General features: G+C 60.4%; 2 protein-coding genes across 2 annotated transcripts; both read left to right on the plus strand.

The window, feature by feature from the left end:
• Positions 1–5,308: 5,308 nt before the first annotated feature.
• Positions 5,309–7,046, plus strand: LOC128790556 (collagen alpha-2(I) chain-like). The gene is made up of 2 exons (XM_053947437.1): positions 5,309–6,203; positions 6,248–7,046. Exons 1-2 carry the CDS (start codon positions 5,905–5,907, stop codon positions 7,044–7,046), a joined length of 1,098 nt encoding a protein of 365 aa, XP_053803412.1. The 5' UTR covers positions 5,309–5,904.
• A 2,283-nt stretch (positions 7,047–9,329) lies between these two features.
• Positions 9,330–13,151, plus strand: LOC128793356 (epiplakin-like). The gene has a single exon (XM_053952437.1). It carries the CDS (start codon positions 9,413–9,415, stop codon positions 12,623–12,625), a length of 3,213 nt encoding a protein of 1,070 aa, XP_053808412.1. The 5' UTR covers positions 9,330–9,412; the 3' UTR covers positions 12,626–13,151.
• The last annotated feature ends 3,575 nt before the right edge of the window (positions 13,152–16,726 follow it).

The following is a 16,726-nucleotide window of genomic DNA, read 5'->3' on the forward strand; positions in this document are numbered from 1 at the left end:
ATTACTATTTTTTATAACCATTTTATTATTATGAAACTTTAAAAAAATTCTAAAAACAAGTGAGTGGCTTTTTTTCACAATCAGAAATCCGGTGCCACAGAATCGTGGAATCACCCCCAGCTGTTCCCCCAGCACTGCCAAGGCCACCGCTAGCCCACGTCCCCAAGGGCCACATCCACACAACTGTTAAATCCAGGGGTGGGGACTCCACCACTGCCCTGGGCAGCCGTGCCAGGGCTGGACATTCCTTTACCAGGAATATCCCAATATCCCAAAACCCCAAAATATAGTCCCAGTATCCCAATACAATAATAATAATAAAATTTCCAATATTATCCCAATATCCCAAAATATATTCCTAGTATCCCAATACAATTATAATAAAATCCCCTATATTATCCCAATATCCCAAAATATATTCCCAGTATCCCAATATATAATAATAATAATAAAATTCCCAATATTATCCCAATATCCCAAAACACATTCCCAGTATCACAATATAATAATAAAATCCCCAATATTATCCCAATATCCCAAAATATATTCCCAGCATCCCAATATATAATAATAATTATAAAATTCCCAATATTATCCCAAAATATATTCCCAGTATCCCAATATAGTAGTAGTAATAATAATAATAATAATCATCATCATCATCATCCCAATATTATAAAAAATATTCCCAGTATCCCAATATATAATAATAATAATAAAATTCCCAATATTATCCCAATATCCCAAAATAACAAAAATTAAAAATAAAAATACAAATAGAAAAATAAAAATAAAAATAAAAATAAAAATAAAAATAAAAATAAAAATAAAAATAAAAATAAAGTGTTATATAGACTGGCAATTCCCAGTAACTTGAGGCCATTTCCTCTTGTCCTGTCCCTTGTTCCCTGGGAGCAGAGCCCAGCCCCCATCTGGCTGCGCCCTCCCGTCAGGAAGTTGCAGGGAGCGGGAAGGTCCCTCCTGATGCGACACGAGCTGTCCCCAGATGTGATGCTGTCCCCTCCCTGCCTCCTGTGGCCACTCCAGGTGCCAGCTGGCAGCGGCACAGGGCCCTGGCAGGTGCCAGGGGGGGTCTCTGGCTGCTGACGGGGCAGCTCTGGAAGCTCCAGGATGTCCCTAGGGATGCTCCAACTCCCTGGAAGGGCACAGCTGGAGCCTCTGCAGGTCCATGGATGCCCCCCGCCCCTGCCTGAAGCAAAGTGACAATTCAGTGTTCTCCTGGAGACAAGCCAGCGCAGTTTATCCGTTTATCCGCGCTCTCACAAATATCCCGCTCCTGGCACTTCAGGGAAGTGGAGTCACGGCGTTTGAAAACCCAAGGAGCAGCTGCTGCCCCCGCCACAGACCCCTGAGCACGGCCGCAGCACGGCAGGCCAGCCCCGGAGGAACATCAGCTGCTCCCAGAGGGAGGAACAAAACGGGCAGCCCAAGGCATTGCTGGAAAGGCACAGCGCATCCCAGGGTCCCTGCAGCAGATCCCAGGGTCCCCAGTGTAAATCCCAGGATCCCCAGTGCAGATCCCAGGGTCCCCAGTGCAGATCCCAGGATCCCCAGTACAGGTCCCAGGATCCCTGCAGCAGATCCCAGGATCCCCAGTGCAGATCCCAGGATCCCTGCGGCAAATCCCAGTGTCCCTGCAGCAGGTCCCGGGATCCCCAGTGCAGATCTCAGGATCCCTGTGGCAAATCCCAGCATCCCTTCAGCAGATCCCAGGATCCCTTCAGCAGATCCCAGTGTCCCTGCAGCAGATCCCAGGATCCCCACTGCAGATCTCAGGATCCCTTCAGCATGTCCCAGGCTCCCTTCAGCAGATCCCAGGATACCTGCAGCAAATCCCAGGATCCCTTCAGCAGATCCCAGGATCCCCAGTGCAGATCCCAGGATCCCTGCAGCAAATCCCAGGATCCCAAGTGCAGATCCCAGGATCCTCAGTACAGATCCCAGGACCCCAAGTGCAGATCCCGGGATCCCTGCGGCAGATCCCAGGATCCCTGCAGCAAATCCCAGGATCCCAAGTGCAGATCCCAGGATCCTCAGTACAGATCCCGGGATCCCTGCGGCAGATCCCAGGATCCCTGCGGCAGATCCCAGGATCCCTGCAGCAAATCCCAGGATCCCTGCAGCAGGTCCCGGGATCCCCAGTGCAGATCTCAGGATCCCTTCAGCAGGTCCCAGGATCCCTGCAGCAAATCCCAGGGTCCCTGCAGCAAATCCCAGGATCCCTGCAGCAAATGCCAGCATCCCCAGTGCAGGTCCCAGGATCCCTGCAGCAGATCCTAGGGTCCGTGCAGCAAATCCCAGGGACCCTGCAGCAGATCCCGGGATCCCCAGTGCAGATCCCAGGATCCCTGCAGCAGATCTCATTATCCCTGCAGCAGATCCCAGGGTCCCCAGTGCAGATCCCAGGATCCCTGCAACAAATCCCAGGATTCCCAGTGCAGATTCCAGATCCGTGCAACAGATCCCAGGGACCCTGCAGCAAATCCCAGTGTCCCTGCAGCAAATGCCAGCATCCCCGGTGCAGGTCCCAGGGTCTCTGCAGCAAATCCCAGGGTCCCTGCAGCAGATCCCGGGATCCCTGCGGCCGGTCGCAGGATCCCAAGTGCAGATCCCAGGGACCCTGCAGCAGATCCCAGGATCCCAAGTGCAGACCCCAGGATCCTCAGTGCAGATCCCAGGATCCCCAGTGCAGATCCCGGGATCCCTGCACCGCTGCGGGGGTCCCCATCACCCACCCACCCACCGAGGGGTCTGCACAGCCTGGCTGGGCACCCCCGAGCAGCCTCCCCAGCCGGGAACCTCCGGGGTTTGGCACAGACTGAGGAGCGGCTTCCCCGCTTAACCTTACAAATAAAACTAAAAACTTTTTAAAAATACTATTTATTTAAAAAATAAAACTATAAAAATGCATTATAATAAAACCAAAATTTTAAAAAATAATTTTAAATCATTAACTTTAAAACATTTGCAGCATAATGCAACAAAAACTAATAAACCAAAAAAAACACTTGTAATGTATTATATCTTAAAAATAATTAACTTCTAGCAATAGTAACATAAATTGTAACATCTATATTATCTCGCCCTTCACATAAAACTAAAAATAAAATAAAAGTGTTTAAAAAATAAAATAAAAATTAAAAAATAAAATAAAAGTGTTTAAAACACCTCTCAATTACCCCATCTCTAAAAAAAAAAAAAAAAAAAAACCAAAAGGGGACAGCGGGGCCCTGTGGCTGGTGGCTGCTCTGCGGACACATCCCACCTGTGCAGGTGGTCAGAGGAGTCACGCCCCGGGCTCTGGAGGGTGTCACAGTGTCCTCTCCACAGCTGTAACGGGGACACAGGGACAAACCGCAGCCTGTCTGCCAGGGGCAAGGAAACCTCCGAGGGAAGCTGCCAAATGCTGGCGCTTCGGAGGCTTCTAAACGAGCTGTGCCAGCTCCAGAGAGTGCTCCAGGGCCACTGGCACGCTTTGGAGGGGAGTCCTGCATGGCCATGGCCGTGCCCAAGGAGAAGGGACCGACACAGAGTAACTTGGTGATGCCACCATTGGGCCTGGTCTGAACGGAGCCTGGGCTGAACGGAGCGGAGCTGGGCGAGCAGACAGGTGGGATCCTTCTGCCCCAGGAGGCCAGGTGACCCCTGCACCCCTGGCACTCTCTCCTGGCAAGGATGGAGCCCAGGAGGAAGCGTTGCTGCAGCCCAGCTGGAAGGGTGAGCCTCTGGTGAAATCACAAAAGCACCGTGGAATCACAGGCTGGTTTGGGCTGAAGTGTCCCCAAAGCCCGTCCACTCCCACCCCTGCCACGGGCAGGGACACCTTCCACCAAACCAGGTTGGTCCAAGCCCCATCCAAGCTGGCCTTGGTCACTTCCAGGGATGGGGCAGCCACAGATGCTTTGGGCAGCCTCCCCACCCTCACAGCGAAGGATTTTTTCCCAATACCTCCTGTAAATAAATCCCCCCTTTTCAAGTTAAAAACTGCCCCGCCCCTTGTCCCGTCACTCTCTGCCCACGACAAGAGAAATGCAATTAGTGAAGTTCCAGTTACGCTGCAATTACCAAGCTGAGAGCAGATGTCAGCCGGGGAAGGGCTTCAGAGCAGCGAGCGAAGCCACCAGGAGCGGGTCCTGGAGCCACCTCTCCCCCCAGGACAGGGGACCTCCCCTGCTCAGGTGTGCTCCCCGCAGCCAAACCCCCGCGGTGAGTCAGAGGGAAAAGCTCCCCGTGAGCCGATCAGCCAGTCTGGCGAGCGCCTACGCCAGCAGGAATGTTCTCCCGGAGCAGAACACCCAGGAAAGGCAGTGCCAGGGCAGGCAGCCCCTCCTGATCGTGGGGCAGGCACCGAGCCACACACACAGAGCCACGTGGGACACGGTCACACACCGGCTGTGGGCAGCTGTCCACGCGTCACGTGTGGCCCCACTCACGGGAAGTCACCCACGCCTTGCACATGCGTTGTCCCGTGTGTGCAGGCTCACGGAGTCACCTGCACAGAGAGTGACACCAGGGACCTGCACAGAGTCACAACAGAGCCACGCAGTCACACAGAGTGACACCAGGGACCTGCACAGAGAGAGAGTCACACCAGGGACCTGCACAGAGAGTGACACCAGGGACCTGCACAGAGAGTGACACCAGGGACCTGCACGGAGTCACACCAGGGACCTGCACCGAGTCACACCAGGGACCTGCACGGAGTCACAACAGAGCCACACAGTCACACACAGAGTGACACCAGGGACCTGCACAGAGAGTGACACCAGGGACCTGCACAGAGAGTGACACCAGGGACCTGCACGGAGTCACAACAGAGCCACACAGTCACACACAGAGACACCAGGGACCTGCACAGAGAGTGACACCAGGGACCTGCACAGAGTCACAACAGAGCCACAACAGAGCCACACAGTCACACAGTGACACCAGGGGCCTGCACAGAGAGTGACACCAGGGACCTGCACAGAGTCACAACAGAGACCTGCACAGTCACACCAGGGACCTTCACAGAGCCACAACAGAGCCACACAGTCACACGCAGAGTGACACCAGGGACCTGCACAGAGTCACACCAGGGACCTGCATGCAGTCACACCGGGACCTGTCCCTCCTCTGTAGCCCAGGTGTGGCCAGCGCTGTCCCTCCTCTGTAGCCCAGGCATGGCCAGCGCTGTCCCTCCTCTGTAGCCCAGGCGTGGCTCCAGGGCCAGGCTCGGTCCCTGTCCCGGCCGGGTGCAGGGACAGCTGCAGGGGGGTGGCTGCAGCTCCCCACGCACATCTGGAGACCCCGGTGGCAGCCGGGGCCGTGGGCAGGGCTCTCCACAAGCAGAAAAAAATTGGTGGCGAGTCCAGGAGCCCCATGGAGAGCGGCGTGTGCCACGTCCTGCCCTGGCGCTGCTCCCGGTGCCCAGCCCCTGCCACCTTGGGGGTCCTGGGCTGGAGGGGCTCCGTGCTCAGTCCAGCTCCGTGTTCCAGGTCTGCCAGCACAGGGCAGGGCCTCCCTGCCGTCCCCAGGGGCGGGGGAGGGAAGGATTTAAATTGGGCACCTGCCTCCTCTGCTCACCTGGCTGGGAGTTGGTGGGAGGAGGAGGAGGAGCAGCGGAGCCTGCCGGCATCCAGCCGCTCCGGATACACGGCCAGGGACAGGACAGAGCCCACCTGGGGGTCACCGAGGCCACCACAGAGGACCTGCACGGGGAGCGAGGACCTCACCTCTATCCCAAACTCCAGCGCGGGGAGGCGGCGGCTGCTGAAACTCCCGGGATCGGTGAGCAGGAGATCTCCAGGCAGAGCTTGGTCCTTTTTGGGAAGGGACAAAGTGACCGAGTAGCAGCAGGGCTGGCTGGAGCTGCTGCTCTGTGTGATATGTTTTGTGTCGCCAATGCTTCAGCCGAGCTGGGATGTGGGAGGGGAACAGCGGGAGCTGCGGGACCCGCCGGAGCCTGCCGGCACCCGGGGCCGGAGCCTGGAGCAGTGGGATTCGCTGGGATCCAGGGGCTGGCACGGTGGGAATCGCTGGGATCCAGGGACTGGCACGGTGGGAATCGCTGGAATCCAGGGCTGGAGGCTGTGGCTGGCACGGTGGGGCTCACTGGGATCCAGGGATTGGCACGGTGGGGCTCACTGGGACTGTGGGACCAGGGCCCGTGGCCGGAGCAGTGGGACTCGCTGGGATCCAGGGTTGGAGAAGTTGGGCTGGAGCAGTGGGATTCGCTGGGATCCAGGGCTGGAGCGGTGGGAATCGCTGGGATCCAGGGACTGGCACGGTGGGGCTCACTGGGATCCAGGGACTGGCACGGTGGGGCTCACTGGGATCCAGGGACTGGCACGGTGAGGCTCACTGGGATCCAGGGGCTGGAGGCTGTACCTGGCACGGTGAGGCTCACTGGGATCCAGGGACTGGCACGGGGGGGCTCACTGGGATCCAGGGACTGGCACGGTGGGAATCACTGGGATCCAGGGACTGGCACGGTGGGGCTCACTGGGATCCAGGGACTGGCACGGTGGGGCTCACTGGGATCCAGGGACTGGCACGGTGGGAATCGCTGGGATCCAGGGACTGGCACGGTGGGAATCGCTGGGATCCAGGGGCTGGAGGCTGTACCTGGCACGGTGAGGCTCACTGGGATCCAGGGACTGGCACGGTGGGGCTCACTGGGATCCAGGGACTGGCACGGTGGGAATCGCTGGGATCCAGGGACTGGCACGGTGGGGCTCACTGGGATCCAGGGACTGGCACGGTGGGGCTCACTGGGATCCAGGGACTGGCACGGTGGGAATCGCTGGGATCCAGGGGCTGGAGGCTGTACCTGGCACGGTGAGGCTCACTGGGATCCAGGGACTGGCACGGTGGGGCTCACTGGGATCCAGGGACTGGCACGGTGGGGCTCGCTGGGACTGCGGAGCAGTGTCTGGAGCAGTGGGGCTTGGCCAGGAGCCCGGCGAGGAGGCGGCAGGCGGGTGCTGGGCTGGGGGGACAGGACTGGTGTCCAGTCTGGACTGGATTGGACTGGACTGGTGTGATTTCCCTCCCCGGGGCGCGGGCAGGGCTGGGGACCCCCGTGCTCTGAGCTGGAAAACCGCTTCCACCGGAGCCTCCTGGGCTGGGCTGCTGCGACAGCTCGCAGAGCCAGCCGGCCCCTGCCCCGGGAGCTGCGTGTGCAGCCCAGCCCCGGCATCAGGAGGCTGATTAGAGAGCTGCTAATGACAGGCTGCAGTTGGGAAACGGCTTCGCAGCGCAGGGTGTTCACACGGCAGCCGTGTCCTACAAAGGTGTCGCCGGCTCCGGGTTGTGACACCGCACTCCGGGACCCAGTGCCACCCCAGCAGGCGGCACAAGCAGCCCATCACCTCCCGGCTGCACCCCCGGAGTCGGGCAGGGACGGAGGGAAGCTGCTGCCGGGGGCTGGAGGCACGAGGTGGGACAGAGCCACCCACGGGCAGGGTCCCCGGAGAGCAGGGGCTGGGCTGGGACTGCTGGGCTGAATCCCAGCCCCAGCATCAATCCAATACTTAAATGGATCAAAAGCAGTGACTCAGAGACTTCCCGGCTGTGAAGTAAACAGTGGGATACTTAAGCTGTGACCCTGATAACGAGTTAAACGCGTCATTAATGTCAGTCACCAGAGTTTACGGGAGATGGGCGTTCCCCAGGAGATCCTTTGGGTTTCCACTCTGCTGTTTTTACAAGAACTGTGGCCTCATCACTGCACGATGCTGGAGATGCTGAAAGTTTGTTTACAGGGCTTCCCAAGGGGACCAGGTGACAACGTGAGACATCTGGGAGTGGGTGGCATCCCTGCCCGTGGCAGGGGTTGGAACCAGATGAGTTTCAAGGTCTCTTCCCACCCAGACAATTCTGGGATTCCACGATGCATCTGTGATTGCTGCATTAAATAATACGGAGCCCAGTTTTGCAGGACAGGAGGCTGACAGGACGGGGATTGGGGTCTCTGCCCACCCAGCGGCCTTAGAACGAGCAGAGACCCAGAGAACCCAGAGACCCACCCCAGCTGCAGCAGCAGCACAGCCAGAGGAAAGGTCTCCCTCAGCTCCTGCTGCTGCTCCTGGATCTGAACAGCCACCCATCCGTCCCCAAGGCTATTCCCGTGCCCTGTGGACTGCCAGGGTGGTTTGGGATCACACAGCCCCCAGGAGGATCCACACAGACAGCCGGGCTGTGCCTGGCACCGTGCCCCTTCACGCTCATGGCCAGCCTGTGACCAGCACAGGGCCACCGTCTCAGAGGGCAGAAAATTACTGGCAGCACCAGCCAGCACCTCTCTGAGGCTGTGGAATCGTGTCAGGAAGCCGCTGCTGCCTCTTGGCATGAGCTGAGCTTGGGGAGAGACCACCAGCGAAATCTGGCTGTCCCAGGGCAGCTCCAGGGAGCAGGGAGGGAGCAGGGAGGGAGTGATGCTGCCTAGAACAGAGGTTAGACGGTGTTAAAGGACAAAGGAGGTATTAATTAAAAGGCCTTCAAAGGATACACCTTGGGCAGTACAAGAGCCCAGCTGTGGCTACACCCCAGATGGACAATGGGTCATGACTTTCCACACTTTTATAAGTTTTGGTTCATTTACATATTGGGGTTAATTGTCCAATTACAGCTCCAATTACAGGTTATGAAGTCACATCCTCCTCCCAGATTGCTCTCCTCAATTCACTTTTGTTTGCACTTTTTGGGCCTGAAGCTGCGATGGTGCCCTTGGTTCTGGGGCCGGAAAACGATTGTTCTGTCTGACTGAACTGTGAGGAGAACTTGCTAACGCTTTATATGAAGTCCAGAGTTATAAACTAATGCAGTGCAGAGTCTGGAAAACATGAAAGCTAAAACTAAAGGCATCAGGAGCAATGGTCCTGCCTCGTGCTGGCACCCGGTGGCATCAGCCCAAAAGCAAGTGGTGGCTGTGTCACCCAGGGTCAGAAGAGGAAAGTGGCTGAGGCCACAGGTTTGAGGCAGTGTCAGGCTCTGAGAGAGCAGGGGGCTCCTCGGGGGGCAGCAGTGGGGCCAGGGTGTCCGTGCTGCTGAGATGATGATTCTTGGTGTGGTGCGTGTCTGTCGCTAGCCCGTGCCGTGCCCTCAGAGCTCTCTGCCCACCCCAGCTGCAGCCTGGCCCTAGGATTGCTCTGAGGGAGCAGCAAAGGCCCAGATGCCCCTCCCTGCTTCTCCCTGGGCTCCTGTGATCACCTCCAGGGAGGGGCTGCCCCCACACCCCAGCCCCCCCAGAGCGGCCTCAAAAAACGCTGCTCGTCCCGGCTGTGCTCCCGTGTTCCAATTTGGGGAGGGGGTGACATGAGCAGCAAAGCCAGAGGGACCCCTGCATCCCCCAAGGGTCCCTCTGGTCCTCCTGGGGACCCCAAAATCTCCCCCAAGCCCCTCCCCACCCATGGGGACCCCCCCCCCCCCAATAAACGCTGCAGGTCCCCAACATGGTTGGGGGTTCAAATTTGGGGAGGGGGACACACAAAATTGGGGGATCCCCAGCAAAGCCAGAGGGACCCTCGCATTCCCCAAGACCCCCTCTCAGCTGTGGGGACGCCACTGCGAAAACCACACAGGGATTTGTGTCTTACCAGAGGCTCTGTTCGTTTCTCCTTCCTCAGACGCTCCCAGTGCCCCAGAGCAGCAGCATTCCTCCCCAGAGACGGTGAGGAAGATGAGTGGATGCTCCCAGGACAACGAGCCGAGCGGCCCGGGGAGTAACGCGGCTGCAGGTGAGCACAAAGAGATGGCTGGGGGCGGGAGCAGCTTCATCGCCGGAGTCTTCCTCCAGGCCAAGAAGAAGAGGCTGAGCATCTACGAAGCCATGATGAGGGGGCTGCTGACGCCGGGCACGGCGCTGGTGCTGCTGGAGGCGCAGGCGGCGTCGGGGCTGCTCACGGAGCCCGCCAGGAACGAGCGGCTCTCGGTGAAGGAGGCGCTGGCTCAGGGACTCATCGGCCGGGACTTCTACGAGAAGCTGCTCTCGGCGGAGGGAGCCGTGACGGGCTACACGGAGCCCTGCACAGGACGCAGGATGTCCCTGTTCCAGGCCATGAAGAAGGAGCTGATCGTCAGGGACCACGGCATCCGCCTGCTCCAGGCCCAGATCGCCACCGGCGGCATCATCGACCCCGCGCGCGGCCACCGCGTCCCCGTGGAGGTGGCCTACGAGCGCGGCTACTTCGACCAGGAGACGAGCCAGATCCTCTCCGACCCCGAGAATCAAGCGAGGACTTGCTTCGACCCCAACACCCACGAGAACCTGACGTACCTGCAGCTGCTGCGCCGCTGCGTGCCCGACCCGGAGACGGGGCTGCTCATGCTGCAGCTGATGGACAAGGGCTCCGTGCTCTACCAGCTGACCGAGGATGCCCGCAGAGCCCTGCAGGCCGCCCGCACCACGCTGCCTGTGGGGCTCTTCCAGGGCCAGAGCGTCACCGTCTGGGAGCTCCTCTTCTCCCGCTACGTCCCCGAGCACCAGAGGGAGGAGCTGCTGAGGAAATACAAGGCGGGGACAGTGACCATCCAGGAGATGATGAGCGTCCTCACGGCCACCATCACGGCGGCAGAGAGGGAGAACGGGGCTCTGGGCTCATCCACGGCCAAGCCCAGTAACAAGGCGAGGGCGTCACCCCCAGCTCAGGACCCGCAGGCCCAGGAGCAACAGCTGAGGAAGTCCCTGAAGTCCGCAACTGTGCGTGTCACTGCTGGGGAGTTCCGCGGGAAAAACGTCTCCGTGCTGGACCTGCTCTTCTCCAAATACGTCCCTCAGGGCAAGCGGCAGGAGCTGCTGGAGCTGTACAGGGCAGGGATACTGACCACGGAGCAGGTGGCCACCGTGGTCACCACCATCGTGAACCGAACGGAAGCTGCAAACGCCGCGCTGGTGGCAAACGCCAGGGGCCCGCACAGGGCAGTGGCAGCGGCTGGGGAGGATGGAGAGGACCGTTCGGCACACCTGGATGATGCCTTGAGGTCCACCACCATCAGCGTGCCAGCTGGGGAGCTGCAGGGACAGCAGGTGTCCCTGTGGGACCTGATCTTCTCTGACTACATCCCCGAGGAGAAGAGGCAGGAGCTGCTGGAGCTGTACCATGAAAGGTTATTAACTCTGGAGCAGATGACAACTGTTGTCAGCACTCTGATTAGGAAAAAAGAATCTACAGGCAGGAAATTGCACATTACAGTCAAGAGTTCCAGCAAGGAGCCCGTGACAGCAGCAGGAGAGGAGGGTGACGACACCCCCAAAGAGGAGCCATGGAAAACAACCCTAAAAACCACAATGGTCAACGTGGAGGCTGGGGAGTTTCGGGGCCACAAGGTCTCGCTGTGGGAGCTGCTGCACTCCCACTACATCCCTGAGGAGAGCAGGAAGGAGCTGCTGGAGGTGTACGAGGCAGGTGAGCTGACCCTGGAGCAGGTGAAGACCGTGGTCACCACCATTGTCACCAGGGCAGCAGCAGCAGAGAGAGCGGAGCCAGCGGCGCCCGTGAGTGGTCCCAGGGCAGAGCCAGTGACCACAGAGGCTGAACCCACCCCCCTGCAGGGGGACAGAGCCTGGGAGGAGACCCTGAAGGCCACCACAGCCGAGGTGTCAGTGGGGGAGTTCCAGGATAGGCAGATCTCCCTGTGGGATCTGCTCTTCTCCGACTACATCCCTGAGGAGAAGAGGCAGGAGCTGCTGGAGCTGTACCATGAAAGGTTATTAACTCTGGAGCAGATGACAACTGTTGTCAGCACTCTGATTAGGAAAAAAGAATCTACAGGCAGGAAATTTCACATTACAGTCAAGAGTTCCAGCAAAGAGCCCGTGACAGCAGCAGGAGAGGAGGGCGACGACACCCCCAAAGAGGAGCCATGGAAAACAACCCTAAAAACCACAATGGTCAACGTGGAGGCTGGGGAGTTTCGGGGCCACAAGGTCTCGCTGTGGGAGCTGCTGCACTCCCACTACATCCCCGAGGAGAGCAGGAAGGAGCTGCTGGAGGTGTACGAGGCAGGTGAGCTGACCCTGGAGCAGGTGAAGACCGTGGTCACCACCATTGTCACCAGGGCAGCAGCAGCAGAGAGAGCGGAGCCAGCGGCGCCCGTGAGTGGTCCCAGGGCAGAGCCAGTGGCCACAGAGGCTGAACCCACCCCCCTGCAGGGGGACAGAGCCTGGGAGGAGACCCTGAAGGCCACCACAGCCGAGGTGTCAGTGGGGGAGTTCCAGGGCAGGCAGATCTCCCTGTGGGATCTGCTCTTCTCTGACTACATCCCCGAGGAGAAGAGGCAGGAGCTGCTGGAGCTGTACCGTGGGGGGACACTCCCCACCCAGGAGCTGCTCAGCACCACCAGCAGCCTCGCCAGCGACAGCCTGGAGAAGCACTTCAGGGCCCTTCCTGCGCACACCATGGACCTCCTGCGCTCGGAGGGCTCCTACATCACGTTTGACCCGTCCCAGGAGCGCAGGGTGTCCGTGTGGGAGCTCCTGTCCTCCAAGCAGGTCTCCGAGTACAAGCGGGAGGCGTGTCTCGACACCTATCCCTCGGGAGGGCTGACAGTGAACAGAATCACCATCACCACCACCATCACCACCGGCCCCCGGCTGGAGAAGAGCCACCCCCGGCGCCACTGACGGCGACCCCGGCAGAGGAGGGACCTGGGCACGGGTGGGACTTTGCTCCCCACGCCCCTCCGTGTGTCACCGCGGTGACAAACCCGCGTGTGGAGCGGGGTGGGGCTCGGTTAAACTCCTGCTGCCTCAACTCGGGCTGTGCTGAGATTTCTTTTGCCCAGCAGAGCTTTCCCAGAGGGGCTCCGGGGGTGTCTGGGAGCCGTGGGGCTGCACCGTGCAGGCACCCACCAAGGACAGGGACATGTGGAGCCTGAGGGGGGGGGGCAGGCAGAGACCCCAGGGCGGGGGCTGTGGGCAGCAACACCCGGCCCCAGGAGAGCCACAGAGGGACAGACAGCTCAGGACAGCCGGGAGCCCAGCCCTGCCAGGGCAGGGGCAGCACCTGGGGCTGTGGGACATGGAGACCTGACCTGTCCCTCAGTTCTGCTGTAGGACGGGTCCACGGGGGTCCCTGGGCTGCAGGATGGGTCCACGGGGGTCCCTGGGCTGCAGGATGGGTCCACAGAGGTCCTTGGGCTGCAGGATGGGTCCACAGAGGTCCTTGGGCTGCAGGACGGGTCCACAGAGGTCCTTGGGCTGCAGGATGGGTCCACAGAGGTCCTTGGGCTGCAGGACGGGTCCACAGGGGTCCCTGGGCTGCAGGATGGGGCTGCATAGTCCCTGGGCTGCAGGATGGGTCCACAGAGGTCCTTGGGCTGCAGGATGGGTTCCACAGGGATCCCTGGGCTGCAGGATGGGTCCACAGGGGTCCCTGGGCTGCAGGATGGGTCCACAGGGGTCCCTGGGCTGCAGGATGGGTCCACAGGGGTCCCTGGGCTGCAGGATGGGGCTGCAGAGTCCCTGGGCTGCAGGATGGGTCCACAGGGGTCCCTGGGCTGCAGGATGGGGCTGCAGAGTCCCTGGGCTGCAGGATGGGTCCACAGGGGTCCCTGGGCTGCAGGACAGGTCCACAGGGGTCCCTGGGCTGCAGGATGGGTCCACAGGGGTCCCTGGGCTGCAGGATGGGTCCACAGAGGTCCCTGGGCTGCTGGAGCTCGTGGCACGCGAGCACTGAAGGAGAGGGACGCTGGTGCCAGGGCTGTGACCCCTGTGACAGTGAGAGGTGGCCGGGGGCACCCACAGGAGTGGCAGTGCCTCCACGGGGCACGAGGACACCGCACACAGGGCATGGGGTGCTGCTCCAGAGGGAACGAGGACACTGGGAACTCCTAGGAAGGGAGGAGGGAAAAGGATGAGATATCCTGAGGTGCTTATTGTCCCATCCCATCGTCCCATCTCATCCTATCCCATTGTCCCATCCCATTGTCCCATCCCATCCGTTTGTCCAATCTCATTGTCCCATCCCATCTGGTTGTCTCATCCCACTGTCCCATTCCATTGTCACATCCCATCTAATCTCATTTTCCTGTTCCATCCCATCCCATCCCATCGTCCCATCCATTCGTCCCATCTCATCCAATCTCATTGTCCCATCCCATTGTCCCAACTCATCCCATCCCACTGTCCCATCCCGTGAGGTCTCAGAGAAGCACAGGAACGAAGAGGCACGGGGAAGGACAGGGAGGATGAGTGGGCTCCTGGCGTGGAAGGCACAGCAGCCACGTGCTCCGGGTCTTCCCAGGCCCAGGGACAACGACCCCCGAGGGTCACTGCCAGCCCAGGTGAGGAGGGAACTCTGCCCAGTGACCCCCGTGGGTCACTGCCAGCCCAGGTGAGGAGGGAACTCTGCCCAGTGACCCCCGTGGGTCACTGCCAGCCCAGGTGAGCCCAGGTGAGGAGGGAACTCTGCCCAGTGACCCCCGTGGGTCACTGCCAGCCCAGGTGAGCCCAGGTGAGGCCAGAGGAGGGAACTCTGCCCAGTGACCCCCGTGGGTCACTGCCAGCCCAGGTGAGGAGGGAACTCTGCCCAGTGACCCTCGTGGGTCACTGCCAGCCCAGGTGAGCCCAGGTGAGGCCAGAGGAGGGAACTCTGCCCAGTGACCCTCGTGGGTCACTGCCAGTGCAGACGAGCCCAGGTGAGGCCAAAGGAGGGAACTCTGCCTGCTCGGGGCGGCCGGGCTGAGGAGCTCCCCGCGCAGGATGCCCCGGAGCTGAAAGCTCCAGTGGCCCCACAAAGCTTTAGGAGCAAATCACGGAGGGAAAGCCACCAGGGCTACCAAACGAGAGGGGCCTTGGCTGCTTGGGTGGCTCCCAGAGCCGCCCCCACCGCGGCGACCCTGGGGCGGTGCTGCCGCGTCCCTCACCGTGTCCTCCCCACGGGGATGACGCCGAGGGTGGCACGGGCGGTGGCACCGCAGCCCCCGTGTCGCCGCTCCGGGCAGGGACCGCGCGGCAGCCGCTGCTCCGGCACCGGGGGCCGCGGGATGGGGAGGGAGGGCTCGCAGCCAGGGCGGGGAAGGGTCTGCGGTGCCAGCTCCAGCCTGCCCGAGGCTGGGAGGGCTCCAGATGGCTCCGGGGACTCGGGCTGCACCCCCACAGGAAGCGCCGGGTTTCCGAAAAAGCAGCTGAAAGAAAACAGGAGGGTTGTGCGAGGGGAGAGCTGAATACATTTGCATAGTTAAGAGCTCGTTGCATAACGGGACGGGTCGGAGCGGCCTCGGAACGCTCCCGGGGGCACGGGGGAAGGAAGGGAGCGCCATCCCTGCGGGAATGTCGCACCGCGGCGGATCAGGTGTCGCATCACCGGGAAACGCCTCGGCTTTGTGGGAGAAGAGCGGAGTGCTGGGAAAAGCTCCAGGACGGGACCTGACCTGCTGGAAAAGGAACAGGAAAGCAGCAAATCCCTCGCTGTGCCCGCGGGAGCGAGTGGGAAAGCAGAGGGAGTGCCCACAGCGGCTTTCCCTGCGGAACGATCACAGAATCGTGGAGCCATGGGATGGTTTGGTGGGAAGGGGCGTTAAAGCTCATCCTGTTCCACCCCCCGCCATGGGCAGGGATGCCTTCCACTATCCCAGGCTGCTCCAAGCCCTGTCCAACCCGGCCTTGGACACTGCCAGGGATCCAGGGGCAGCCACAGCTGCTCTGGGCACCCTGTGCCAGGGCCTGCCCACCCTGCCAGGGAAGAGTCCCATCCTGGTATCCCATCTAAATCTACTTTCTTTCAGCACAAAGCTGTCCCACCTTGTCCCCCGTCGCTGCTCTTGTGGGCAGTCCCTCTCCAGGGACCCACGGGAGCCACACACCTCTGCAGCGAGTGTGGGGCGTGGTGCCAGCCTGGCCCACGGCCCCCCCTGGCACCCCCAGCCCACCCGGGCACAGCCAAGGGGCCGGCAGGGCGCTCCCAGGACAGCTCTGCCCGTCCTTTTCCAGCAGCCACAAACGTTCCCTGGGTGTCCAGCCCAGTCTCCTCACGTGCCAAGCCCTCCATCAGCCGGAGCAGACCCGCTCCTGGCCCCGCTCGGCCCTGATAAGGCTGCCCTGGGCAGTTTTATCTCCCGGCACATCTGTCCTGCCACAGCTGCTCCTGCCCTGCGTTCCTCCCTCTGCTGGGTCTCTGCCCCTTCTCCCCAGCGAATCCACGGGGTTTTGGCACGGCTGGTGCTCGGGCTGCACCCCAGAGCCCTGTCTGGCACCGTCTGCCCCTCTGGAAACACCTCCAGGGGCAGCTGAGAGCACGCCAGGGCCTCGTTGCCCTGAGCCCACATCCCTCCGAGGCTGCTGGACCCACACAGGCCTTTCCCTCTTAATCACTTCCACGCCGTGTGCTGTTTGTGCAGTGACTGCGGGGCATGACTGTGCATTGGGGCCGCTCCTGATGGTCCCATGACTTCCTTCGGCCTCAATGTCACCCGTCCCAGCCCTCTGCGCTGCCTCAGCTCAGCTCGCTCAACTCACCTGCTATTTATTGACAAAGCTGCTGATAAAAATATTAATTTGGCTCTGCGAGCCCACGTTCTCCCTTACAGCTCTCCTTCCAGCACACCCCAGCCCCCGAGGCACGTCTCTGTCCCCCCCCATGCAGCAGCCAGGCTGTCGCAGGGCACAGAAGTTTCCTTTTTGGCTTCTGCTGCTGCTGCTGGGATCTCCTGCGGGTGCAAATTGTCCTGGTTTGTCCCAAAAGCACAAAGAGAGGGCTCAGCAACGGAGCCCTGGGGTCTCCAG

This window comes from Vidua chalybeata, chromosome 1 (genome assembly GCF_026979565.1).
Source record: "Vidua chalybeata isolate OUT-0048 chromosome 1, bVidCha1 merged haplotype, whole genome shotgun sequence".
Classification (NCBI taxonomy): Eukaryota; Metazoa; Chordata; class Aves; order Passeriformes; family Viduidae; genus Vidua; species Vidua chalybeata.

Bases quoted from the DNA above. Each gene is read 5' to 3' on its own strand.
- LOC128790556 (XM_053947437.1), top strand. From the start codon at position 5,905: ATGCTTCAGCCGAGCTGGGATGTGGGAGGGGAACAGCGGGAGCTGCGG. The intron at 6,204-6,247 runs GTTGGAGAAGTT...GCTGGGATCCAG, and splicing joins GGGACTCGCTGGGATCCAGG to GGCTGGAGCGGTGGGAATCG.
- LOC128793356 (XM_053952437.1), top strand. From the start codon at position 9,413: ATGGGGACCCCCCCCCCCCCAATAAACGCTGCAGGTCCCCAACATGGT.